This window comes from Olea europaea, chromosome 17 (genome assembly GCF_002742605.1).
Source record: "Olea europaea var. sylvestris chromosome 17, O_europaea_v1, whole genome shotgun sequence".
Taxonomy (NCBI): Eukaryota; Viridiplantae; Streptophyta; class Magnoliopsida; order Lamiales; family Oleaceae; genus Olea; species Olea europaea.
The window spans coordinates 22,377,211-22,389,204 of record NC_036253.1 but is presented as its reverse complement, the minus strand read 5'-3'; the positions used below and the strand labels follow the sequence as shown (position 1 = coordinate 22,389,204).

The 11,994-nt window shown below is 34.9% G+C and overlaps 1 protein-coding gene across 3 annotated transcripts; it reads left to right on the top strand.

The window, feature by feature from the left end:
- Nucleotides 1-7,674: 7,674 nt before the first annotated feature.
- LOC111365433 (protein FAR1-RELATED SEQUENCE 5-like) lies at nucleotides 7,675-11,358 on the top strand. Of its 3 annotated transcripts, XM_022985976.1 has the most exons (4): nucleotides 7,675-7,928; nucleotides 8,509-10,676; nucleotides 10,755-10,976; nucleotides 11,058-11,358. In XM_022985976.1, exon 2 carries the CDS (start codon nucleotides 8,545-8,547, stop codon nucleotides 9,544-9,546), a length of 1,002 nt encoding a protein of 333 aa, XP_022841744.1. In that variant the 5' UTR covers nucleotides 7,675-7,928; nucleotides 8,509-8,544; the 3' UTR covers nucleotides 9,547-10,676; nucleotides 10,755-10,976; nucleotides 11,058-11,358. The 3 variants fall into 3 exon arrangements, with proteins under 3 accessions (XP_022841744.1, XP_022841742.1, XP_022841743.1); XM_022985974.1 differs by lacking the exon at nucleotides 7,675-7,928 and having other exon boundaries at nucleotides 7,935-10,676; XM_022985975.1 differs by lacking the exon at nucleotides 7,675-7,928 and having other exon boundaries at nucleotides 7,935-10,676; nucleotides 11,043-11,358.
- The last annotated feature ends 636 nt before the right edge of the window (nucleotides 11,359-11,994 follow it).

Below are 11,994 nucleotides of genomic sequence, written 5' to 3'. Positions count from 1 at the left end.
TCGATCCTCCGAGTAATTGCATGTTCAGTCCCTCAACTTTATCTTGTCCTTTTAGTTTTCAAATTTTGACTTTCCTTTCAATCACGCCCCCAGAAATTTCAACCAGGGGTCCCTAAACTTTTGACATTTGTACACTTTGGTTCCTAAAGTCAATTTTTTTGCACTTTTGGTCCTTTTTCCTTACTTTAACTTTCTTCTCCTCCAGTTTGGGATTTTGCCTACAAAAAGCCATAATTACACAATTATGAATAGGAATTTACTCAATTTCATCAATAATTAGCTTATTAAAATACTTAATAGTGTGTAAAAATACAATTATCAAACACCTCCAAACTTAAGTTCTTGCTTGTCTCAAGCAAGATTAACTCCTAACGTAATTATGTAATACATGCTAGGAACCAACCATGTTAGATAGCTCATCAAGGTATTCATAAGTGTAAAATTGTGTAATCAATTCACACTTATGCTTTCGAATCATGCTACCAAAAACAACACTGTGGTAGAATAATAGATTTGCGTAAAATTTAGATGAATTTGATTGAGTTGGATTGGACTGAAAATTAGAAATAGGAAAAATCATATTTTGGGTTTAAGCTAAATTAACTAATTAGCAAATTTATTTTAAAAAAATAAAATAATTTAGCTTATTTAAAGTAAGTAAATTATAAAAATAATGGAGATTAGATTTTTATTCGATTCTTTGGTTCTTGAATTAGAATCGAGAACTGAACCAAACCTTTCGATTCTCAATTCAGATACCTGTCAGGATATTTAGGTTAAGAAGATCTACTCGGTTCAAGTCAAGTCCGGTTCGGTTGGTTCGATTTGGGAATTTTGTCCAGCCCTATATTTCTTCAAGTAAGAAATGATTTTTTTTTTTAGAATGTATGGTCAAAAAGTAGGAAAAAATTGTAAGTTTCATAGAATGTTCAGTACAAAATGATTTAGAGAAAAAAATTATGAGAAATCTCTTGACAAATCCTAAGTATTTAATTGATTTAGATCTTCATACAATGTAGTGCAAGAAAAATAAAAACATGAACAAACAACTAGTCGATTTTTAACTATAGAATATTACTAAGTCAAACTCTTAATAAATGAGCACACAAACAAATTACTAGTTGGATAAGTTTCTACAAAAATAATTAACATGCTAAAATTATATAAATTGTATTAATTAAGTGAAGGACTTAAATAAGAAAGATGGCATTGAGGAGCCAAATTAGCTCTAAGTCCATGCCCTACGTTTTTAGGTTAACCTTTAATTGAATCAACCATAAAAGCTTCTGCAACGAAATTAGGCCCACTTGGTGTTGTGTACAAAAATTCTAATAAAGTAAAATTATATTCTTCATGAAACCTCAATGTTTATATCCCATTTTTATCTATTGAGATTTTATTTAATAAGAAACGAGGATAAAAAACGATTTGATAGCAAACAAATTAGGAAGCAATGGTGATTCCAAAACAAATAAGTTAAAAATCATGGTGTTCCATCGTTACATTTTACAAGCCGAGGTTTTATTTATGAGCATTGCATTGAAGTTGTAGTATGCAAAAGTGCTGGTTTTCTCATCATGAACTGTAATCTAATCTAATCTTGATACCCAGAAAAAGGTCGCTTGGTGAAATATCGCAAGCGTACAAGATTGTTCCAAGTAATAGATTATATGAGTTAAAAGTATCATTTCCACAAACAATATGCGTTAATTTGAATTATATTGATTTGAAATTAAATGAAAATATGACCAAATTAATTGATGACACGTTTATTTTTATTGACTACTAACAACTATTCTAATTACTAATGCATGCGAAGAATTTTTTAAGAAAACTTCATATGAGAAGAGCGTGTTAAGAATTTGATTCCATCAATTAATCTTCCATTCCAATTCTCGATTTATATCTCTTAGTCTAGTTTGTGTATGGTTTGGCAACCAATAATCATATTCTATTCAACGATCTATCTCGTACAAAGTTAAACCTATTTCTAAACATGGCTCATATATTCCAATTCCAAATTCAAATACTTACAAACGCATTAATTTAAAAATTACCTACTAAGATTGCATAAGTCATAAGCAATTATTTAACATATATTGAACCTTATGTCGATTATCACAATGCACTAAATCTATTTCGAACCTTTCGAAAATAAAAGAAGCCGCTTATTATCTAAATGGTGATCAAGTATTCAAATAAATCATAAAAATATGATTAGAATCAATCCATACAAATCATACTAAAAAGAATTAATCTTTGAATAAAAAAATGGTAAAATAATTAAATATTCATCTTTTAGAAATTATAATAGCTACATGATGAAAGAGAATCAATTTTGCCTCCCTTGAGTTCCTTCAAACGAGTCTTCAATTGATTCCGAATTTTTCCTAGCTTTATATCTTCAATTCCAAGAGTTAAATCATCAATCTCTTGATATTTTAGGCCTTTGATACTCTCTTTAGCCTTCTTCTCTACAATATAGAAATGAACAACGATGAATATTCTATCTAAATTATAATTTAAAATCGTGTTCAAATTATTTTTCGAAAGATGGACAAAACTGAAAAGGGAAAATATTTCCCCATAATTGTGCTAGTCGATCATTGCATGGTCAAGGGAGCTTCAATTGCATGGTATATCTTGACCTAAAAAAAATGGGCATTTTCCCCTCTACGTAGATGTCACTTGACACTCGAACACCCCGTTAGAAAGTAAAAGGCAGTCGATCGAGAAAAAGGTCTGACAATCGTTTGCATTTCAATGGTTAGATCAACAGCCGGACAAGAAATAATGAGTGCAAGAGACTGGTTAACGGGATTTGGTTAGGAATAGAATGATTTACCTTGATTGTGAATAGACTCACCTATGTAAAGAAGAAATGGAGTTGGGCTAAGTCAGGCTTGAGGCTAATGGGCCAAGACTAGGCCCAAGACAATGTTGCTTGATTAAATAGGTCAAATCCAATTAAATAATTAATGTCGAGTCAGTCAATGCAGGACTCCCTCCCTCATTTGGATGCCATGTAATTTATAGGTGTAACAATAGTCTCCTAAGTTTAAGTTGTACATTCATATGCGGGTTGGACTTTGAAATACAAGTTTTCAAGTAGACGGGGTCTTATTGATTGCCTCAAAAATATGAGCAGCTCCAATAAGTGAGGGCTTATGAACTACTTTGAAATTATGCATCGATTTCGAATAGGTGAAGAATTATGAATTGCCTCTAGAATATAAGTCGCTCTAACATATGATGACTAACGAACTGCTTCAAAATATTTGTGAGAGCCAGAATGAGCAAGGGCTTACAGAATGCCTCAAAAGGTAGAGATGTCATATAATTTATCAAAATTTCGACAATATCTCCTCTATAATATGGATTAAACCAACTTGTAAATAACATAATATCTCCACTACAAATATACAAAATAAATTGCGGTCCACTTGCCCCTCCAAATAAGGTAAAATGATGATCAATCAAACTTTCTAGTGTGAAGCAAGTAATATGATGTCTATAATAAATGATAATACAGATAACATGGCATACGTACTGGCAATAATCAAAATAGTGTTATGATATGTTAACGGTGATGTGGCATGCGTACTCTGCAGTGGTAATATAATGCGTAAGTGAGCAATAATATGTAATGTTATTAGGATACTAGTATCACATTATTCCTCAAAGTCTAAGTATGAATATTCATATAATTTATGAACTTTTTAGGTAGAGATGAGGCTCAAAATATAAACAACTAAATTGATATTGATGCAGAGGCAGACTCTAAATATATAAGTAGCTGTGATAATCTGATGCAGAGGCGATATTCTGAATGTAAGCAGTCGTGATAAGCTGATGCTGATGCTGATGCTGATGTGATTATATGAATTTAAGCAGCCGTGATAAGCTAATGCAGAGACGATGCTTTGAATGTAAATAGCAGATACGATACTCTAGATGTAAGCAATGATGAAAAGCTAATGCAGAGACGATGCTCAAGATGTACGCAGTTGTGATAAGCTAATATAAAGAAGATGCTCTGAATGTTTAAATAGAGCATGGATGATGCTATGATTGTAAGTAACAGAGGTGATTCTCTGGATGTATAAGCAACTGTGATAAGCTAATACAGAGATGATATTCTAGATGTAAGTAGCTGTGATAAGCTGATGTAGAGGCATGATGAGCTTTCTGTTGAGTCCTTCATCGCTAGGTATCTCAAGGATCGAATAATAAACATCTCGCTGGTGGCTCATCTCGAACTATTAGAGACTTATAAGCTGGCCTCGAGTGGACGAAATCTTATACCTAGGCTAGACGATAGTGAGAGGTGAAGAATAAACATCTTGCAAAGCCAAGAATAAATATTTAGCAAGGTGGAGAATAAAAATCCTGTGAGACGAGGAGTACATCTTACGAATAGCTCTCGACCTATCAGAGACTTATAAGTGGTATTAGATAGATGAAGTATTGCAGTTAAGATCGACGATAGTGAGAGGCAAGAAATAAGCATGTCGTAAAGTCAGGAATAAACATCTTGTGTGGCGAGGAATTTACATATCTCGAATAGCTCTCGAACTATTGGGGATTATAAGCGGTCTTGAATAGACAATGTTTTACAACTAGGCTTGATGAAGGTGATAGGCGAGGAATAATGATCTCACGAAGCTAAAGAATCTATATGGTGAAGTCGAGCATAAACATCCCGCATGATGAAGCATCTTGAAGAACAATTATAAACATCTCGTAGATGGTTCGCTCGATGAGTGAGGAATAAACATCAACTTATCATGGTTGCTCACATCCAGAGCATCCTCTCTGTATCAGCTTATTACAGCTGCTTACAATCAGAACATCGTCTCTATATCAGCTTATCATAGTTACATTTATTCAAAGCATCATCTCTGCCTCAGCTTATTACACTACTTATACATCCAAAGCATCATCTCTGCTATTTATATTCAGAGCATCGCCTCTGCTATTTATACATTTAGATCATCACCTCGATATCTAGAGCATTGCCTCTACTACTTACATTCAGAGCATCGCTTCTACTACTTACATTCAGAGCATCGCCTCTACATCTATTTATATATTCAGAGTTTATCTCAACATGATAGTACAACTATTTATATTCAGTTCAAAGTCAAACTCTGCATCAGTATTGTCTTTACATAAGCTTATGACAAATTGCTTACATCCAGAGTATCATCTCGGTATTAGCTTATCATAACCACTTATATTTAGAGTCTCACCTCTACATTAGTTTTTTTATAGCTACTTACATTTAAAGTCTCGCTCTTCATCAATTTTATAGCAGCTGATTTTATTTAGAGTATCGGATCTGTATCATCTTATCATAACTATTTATATTCATAGTCTTACCTTGGAATCAGCTTTATCACAATTGCTTATATTTTGAGCCTTGCCTCTACCTAAAAAGTCCACGCATTATATGAATAACCATATATGTACTTTGGGAACTACTGAGCTAACGCTATTTTTCTTCGCAAAAAACACAAAGCCGGAATCTATACTTTAACTTAAAAGACCATGCATTATATGAATAGCCGCACATGGATTTCGAGGACTTTTGTTATGCCTCTAGGACAAGGCTTCAGAAATCTTACACAGCAAGCAAACCAAGGCCCCATACTCCACGTCATTCTGCTAAAAACTAGTTTGGTCGAACCCAGTAAAGAGGCTTAACCAAGTGGGATATTGAACCTATTTGACTAAGTCGACTCCATTTGAAAGAGCCAAACTCTCGTCGTGGGAGAGGCTACAAAAAGGACTCGACAGGAGATCTTTTATGCAGTTGTTGGTATATAATTGATGTGGTTGTCCTATCCAGCCAATTAGGTCAAGTCTAAGCCCCATGCTAGGTATTATGGGTAGCAAAATTGTATTAACATTTTTTATGATTGATTGACATCTTCGACAAGAGGCCTTAGCTGCTCAAATGTGGCCACGTATACTTCTATCCTATGGCTAGTATTCATCATACTCTACTATAAAGCTCATACAATGTGCCATTCTTGAGGTAATGAAGTTTATACTCTCAAACTATAGCTTTTCTCTATCACTACTTTATCTATAATTTCCTAAAGTCAACCCCTCTTTTTTTTACATTGAAGGCTCGTGTCTAAAGCCCTCCTAGACTTATATACTTACTACTTTAATTGACTTAAACATCAAACTAAGTGTGGCCAACTCCACCACCATCAGAGAAAGTCATGTGTTGCTAATGATTTGTCCAAGTGTGAAGGAACTAGGCTTGCGTAGATGTAAAAGGGCTTGGGATCTTCTATCATATCAAGGGTACAAATTTTGAAGTCAACATTCCATGTAAGCATTATCTGTGCACTCGAACACCCCATTAGAAAGTAAACTCGTCGATCGAGATAAAGGTCTGGTGATCGTTTGCACTCCAGTGATCAAATCAATGGCTGAACAAGAAATAATGAGTGCAAGAGACACGGTAAGAGGATTTGGTTAGGGTTAGAATGATTCATATCTTGATTGTGAATAAACTCACCTATATATAAAAGAAATGGAGTTGGGCCAAGTGAGGCTTGAGGCTAATGGGTGGAGACTAAGCCTAAGATGATGTTGCTTGATTAAATAGGTCAAATTCAATTAAATAATTAATGTAGATTCGGTTAATGTGGGACTCCTCCGTTATTTGCATGCCACGAAATTTATAGGCTTAACAGTATGGTGAAATTATATTTTGCTTCTCTTTCAACGTGCCTTGAAATTGCAAGGGTTTTTACACCTTGCGATCTCAAGATACCTCTTTTCATTAGTTGCATTTTGATCCTCATTTCAGTTTTCTATTCAGCTCAAGTCTCTTATATTTGTAATTTAGGCCCTTCGTTTTTCCAAATCATGTCACATTGGTCCTTATCTTTGAATAATGCAAAAAATTTATCTTTTTTGCCTGATTTTCATTCTTTTCTCCAAAAGCTCGTCAGACATCGAGTTTGACCTAAACAAAAATATTTTCACACGATTAAACAGTAATTCCTTTAAAGTTCTCCCAAATATATACTTCGACAATCTAAATAACTATATAAATTACACTTTATGACTTATCACTTGTTCACAATTAAGATTTCATACAAAGCCAAATTATGGGAACTTACATTTATGATCTTTGAAGAGCAAGTTTTCTTGTGGAAACTAGCAACTAGAGAAATCAAACATATCTTCCAAGTGAATTTGACCCCAGTGGTACTCTCTGTCCTTTTTTTTCCTAGCTAAAATTTACAAGCACGGACGTTTGTCTATTGCCAAAAATAATAAGAAATAAAATTGATTGCTAAACTGAAATAAATGGAAAGATATAATTTACGACGGTGTATCCCATTGCACTCTCTAAATCCCGGTGACCAAGTTTCTATAGTTTTGTACAGGTTTTGTACAGTTAACTTATTTGAGTTTTGTAACCCTTTTGCTCAAATGTCATCTATTATATGCACACAAATAATTACATATTATCTCATAGTTTGATCGATAAAGCTATATGAACAGACAACTAGCCACTCTTGTTGATAGGGATTCAAAATGAGTGACGTGTCCAATAAAAAAGGTGGAGGGAAATGGGCACACGTGTGGACTAAGTAAAAGTTACTGCCCTCATTATAACCATTATGAAGAGAAAATTTCCTCAAATTTCCACAAATCTTCCAACTCCGACAACGAAGACACAACGATGCTTCTTGGATGCCCGACTGTTGTTCCTCCGGCTAAACCCATAAAATAGTGATATAGGGTTCTCACCGTGTTGCCTTGTCATCTTGTTGGCATCGAATACCTAAGTCGATTGGGCTACTTTCATGCTCCAATGTCGAACCCTGCTAGGTCACATTTTGCCATCGCACTTGAAACCCGCTAAGTTGCTTCTCATGGTCGCCTAGAACATTAAGGTATACAATATTTTTTGTCTTGCTTGCTATTTTTTATTGGTTCCTCATTATTTTTTTTACTTTTTCCTTTGTAAATCGGCAATTTGAACACAGTTCTTCGACGAGAGGTATTTGTAGAAATCACAAATGCACAATAATAAAGAAAATACTATAACGACGAATAAAGCGTCAATCATTGGACTGGGCTATTAAATATCAATGAGAATTTGTCCTACCTTTTTATTTGACCAAATTGAAAAACTCAAATTGGTGGTCAAAGTTTAAGCTAAACTAAAAATTTAAAGAAAGCAATTAATGAATTTCATAACTTTGATTCAAAAAAATATGATGAAACAATTGTATTGGAAATCATGATTACCACAGTTTGTCAAGTTTAACTTCGCTGGACAATATCTTATTCATGTTTCATATTATGTTTACTTCTTACACATCAGTGACCACGTAGTGAACCTAGGTTTGGGTTTATTCGAGGGTTTCGACTATAATGCTTGCCAAAAATAATTTTGTGATTACCTGTTCACATACTTATCGTTGTGTTTATATGGACTTCTAAACGTGTTTACTCATGTTATTGCAAGAGAATACATTATGGAGGAAATGCACAACAAGCTTGCTGATGTTGAAGCAGAATTTGATGATGAGAAATTGGAAAGCCCTGTTAACATTGTCGAAGGTGAAACCTCAGTGGGAGAGAGAGATAGTACCTGCTGTAGGCATGAAGTTCAAGGATGTAGAGGAAATGTTGAACTTCTACAAGAAAAATGCTTATGTCGTTGGTTTTCCAGTAAAGAAAAGAAATTCGAAATGGGGGGTTGACGGAGAAATGAGATATGTGACGTTGACCTATAGTCGTAAAGGTGGAAGAATTGGTAATACTGGTTGTTGTTCAAAGCCACAACCCACTATTCAAATGAGTTGTAGAGCAAGGATATCAGCATCTTCTAATATATTTGGAGTCTGGAGAATTAACAATGTCCACCTTGACCACAATCATGAAACAAGTCCTTCAAAGTCCAGACTATATCGACGCAACCGACAATTGAGTACCCATATGAAATGCAAACTTCAAGTTAATGATTTGGCAGGAATCCCATTGCATAAAAGTTACAATTTTGTAGTTGTAGAAGCAGGCGGTTATGATAAAATGAGTTGTGCGGAAAATGATTTTAGAAATTATATTGAACAAGTATGGAGATTAAGACTTGGAGAAGGGGATGCTATAGTAATACAATCCTACTTTTGCAAAGAGCAAGTGCAGTACTCAGGATTTTACTTTAGCATGGATTTGGATGATGAATTGCGGCTTAAGAATGTATTTTGGGCAGACAATCGTAGTAGGCGGGCATATATAGAGTTTAGTAATATTGTTACATTTGATACAACCTACCTAACAAACAAGTACGACATGCCATTTGCCCCCTTCGTTGGTGGTAGTCATCATGGGCAATCAACACTGCTTGGTTCTGGATTGGTGTCGAACGAAGACGCTAATACTTTTTTCTGGTTTTTCAGTGCATCTTCAATGTATGCATGGCATTGCCCCTCAAGGAATTATTACCGATCAAGACAGGACAATACAAAATGTAATTCAGATAGTTTTTTCCAACACAAAACATAGATGGTATTTGTGGCACATTCTAAAGAAGTTGCCTGAAAAATTTGGATACCATGAGGATAAATCTAGAATATTTCGTTCTATACATCAATTCGTTTACGATTCATAGTTTGTTAAAAGAATTCAAAGAGGGCTGGGCAACAATGATTGATACGTTTGATTTGCATGATAACGAGTGGTTGTCTGAACTTTATAAGAATAGAGGTCATTTAGTACCTTGTTTTTTGAAGACTACTTTTTGGGTAGGCATGTCTACCACATAAAGAAGTGAAAATATGAATGCGTTCTTCGACGGATATGTGTATTCCAAGACATCCTTGAAACAGTTTGTTGAACAATATGAATGTGCATTGCGGAATAAGGTTGAGAATGAATTCTAGGCCAATTTTAAGTCATTTTCACAAATGGTACCATGTGCAAGACAATACGAAATGGAGCAACAATTGCATTTAGTGTACACCATTTCTAAATTAAGGAAAGCACAAAAAAAATGAGTTTATGAGGAAAGTTTACTGAGACCTTATCTCCAGTTCGGAGGAGAACTTCAATACGACATATGAGGTACGGGAGGATGTTAAGAATGAGGGGTGACGGACGAATTTTTTTTTTCGTCCCATTCGAGAAAGAAAAGTGTGAAGTTGTATGTAGTTGCCACTTGTTCGAATTTCGGGGAATAGTTTACCGCCATGCAATCGCAGTATTGATTCGTAGTGACATCCTTTTACTTCCAGAAAGGTATATACTTCGAAGATGGAAGAGAGACGTTAGTAGAGCACATGCAAGGGTCCCAGTAAACTACGATGGTTTGGTTTGTTCTCCTGAACAGTTGAGGTACGATGAGGTGTGTCACGCGTTTGCACAAGTGGCAGACCTTGCTGCCAATGGCGAAGGGCGAGCACGTGTGATTATGGATTGGATAAAACTTCAGGCTGAAGACTTGATGATATTAAAAAAGGTCAAGTAGTGGAAGTAACGTGCTCTCACATCACACTATTCAGGGAGTCGATGAGTGTACAAAAATGTGAAATAATGCTAGCGTGAACATACGAGATCCGACATTGTCTAAAAGAAAATGAGCGCCTAGGAAATTACCAAAAAAAGGCCCGTTGGAGTCCATTTCAAACAAAGCTAAGGTAAATCTAAATAAAGTATTATATAAAGCATACGATCACCTCTTCTTGTAATACTGATTGCCGTAGATGCACATACAGAGAAGTTAGGGATCAACGAAAGGAAAGAGACCAGTGCGAGGCTTAGTGACATGCAAGAAAGTCCTCATGATACTCAGCAAGCAACCCAACAACAGCATTCCATGCCGACGCAATTCCAATCATCACAATATTCCATCGCGACACCGTTCCAGCACATTGGTGTCTTACCGACTTCAAGTTTGATACATCTATCCTCATCAAATGTTATATATACATCACAAGGTATGCACATAATTTTACATTTAAAATTAATCATGAATTTTTTTTCGTTTATTCACCTATTAGCAGATTCATGTATTGTAGGTCAAACTATGTCGTACTACATTTCACATTTACAAGATCGAGGAGGCTTCGACAACTGATCTTGGTTTATGATATGACATGTGAACAACAGTAGTGGCTTCATGAAGATGTCAATTGCGGATGAGTGTTGTCGTTAAGTTAGATTCTATTTTGTTTATGCTATGATGTTTTTAACACTTGAACTATATCCCACAACATAATCTTACTTTTAGTTGTAAAGTGGCAGTGTACATTCCACTATTAGTTGTAGTAAAAGGCAGAATCATTAATCTTCCTTTTGTATGAATTTTTCGCTTTACTATATGTTTCAAATTATGCATATTAGTTTAGATGCAATAATGTTCTCTGGTGTTTACATGTGGAAGGTATAATTTATTTTAACTAGCGATTGACTGGGGCGAATAGATTTTGTGCTCTTTGTTCTTATGATTTTGGATGTCCTTATAATCAGTTTGCAAAATTGTTGTGGTGACGATGACTTGCATGTTGAAAAACTATCTTCCATAGAATATAGTCTTTTTAGTAAGGAGGTAGTCCCAATTCACTCGACTTTCGACAAAAGATTATCCTGAAGAAATAACCTCGAGGCGAAAAGTTTACCTACTGTAACTCGAGATAGTTTCCTAATCGACTTCAAGTTTTGTTCCCATATGAGTCAGCTTATTCTAAATGTATGGAGTTCTGGTTCCAAAACTCTTGTAAGTTGCTCCTCGTGATGTGGAGTTTAATTATATCCCCTCCACTGGAAACTGGTTTAATATTTGTACGATATATAAAGAATTTTAGGTAGGAGGAGGCGTTTTTAGGTGGACGAGATGAGGGGTGAGTGAAAAACATTGTAATACTCTTCTTCGTTTTAGAAACATTGCCAAATAACTTTTAAAGCAAAATTAATAATAGCCACTGCTCCAGCATTCCTTGTCTTCAACATAAAATA

What these genes read in the sequence shown, in the direction of transcription:
- LOC111365433 (XM_022985974.1), top strand. Translation starts at nt 8,494, where the DNA reads ATGTTATTGCAAGAGAATACATTATGGAGGAAATGCACAACAAGCTTG.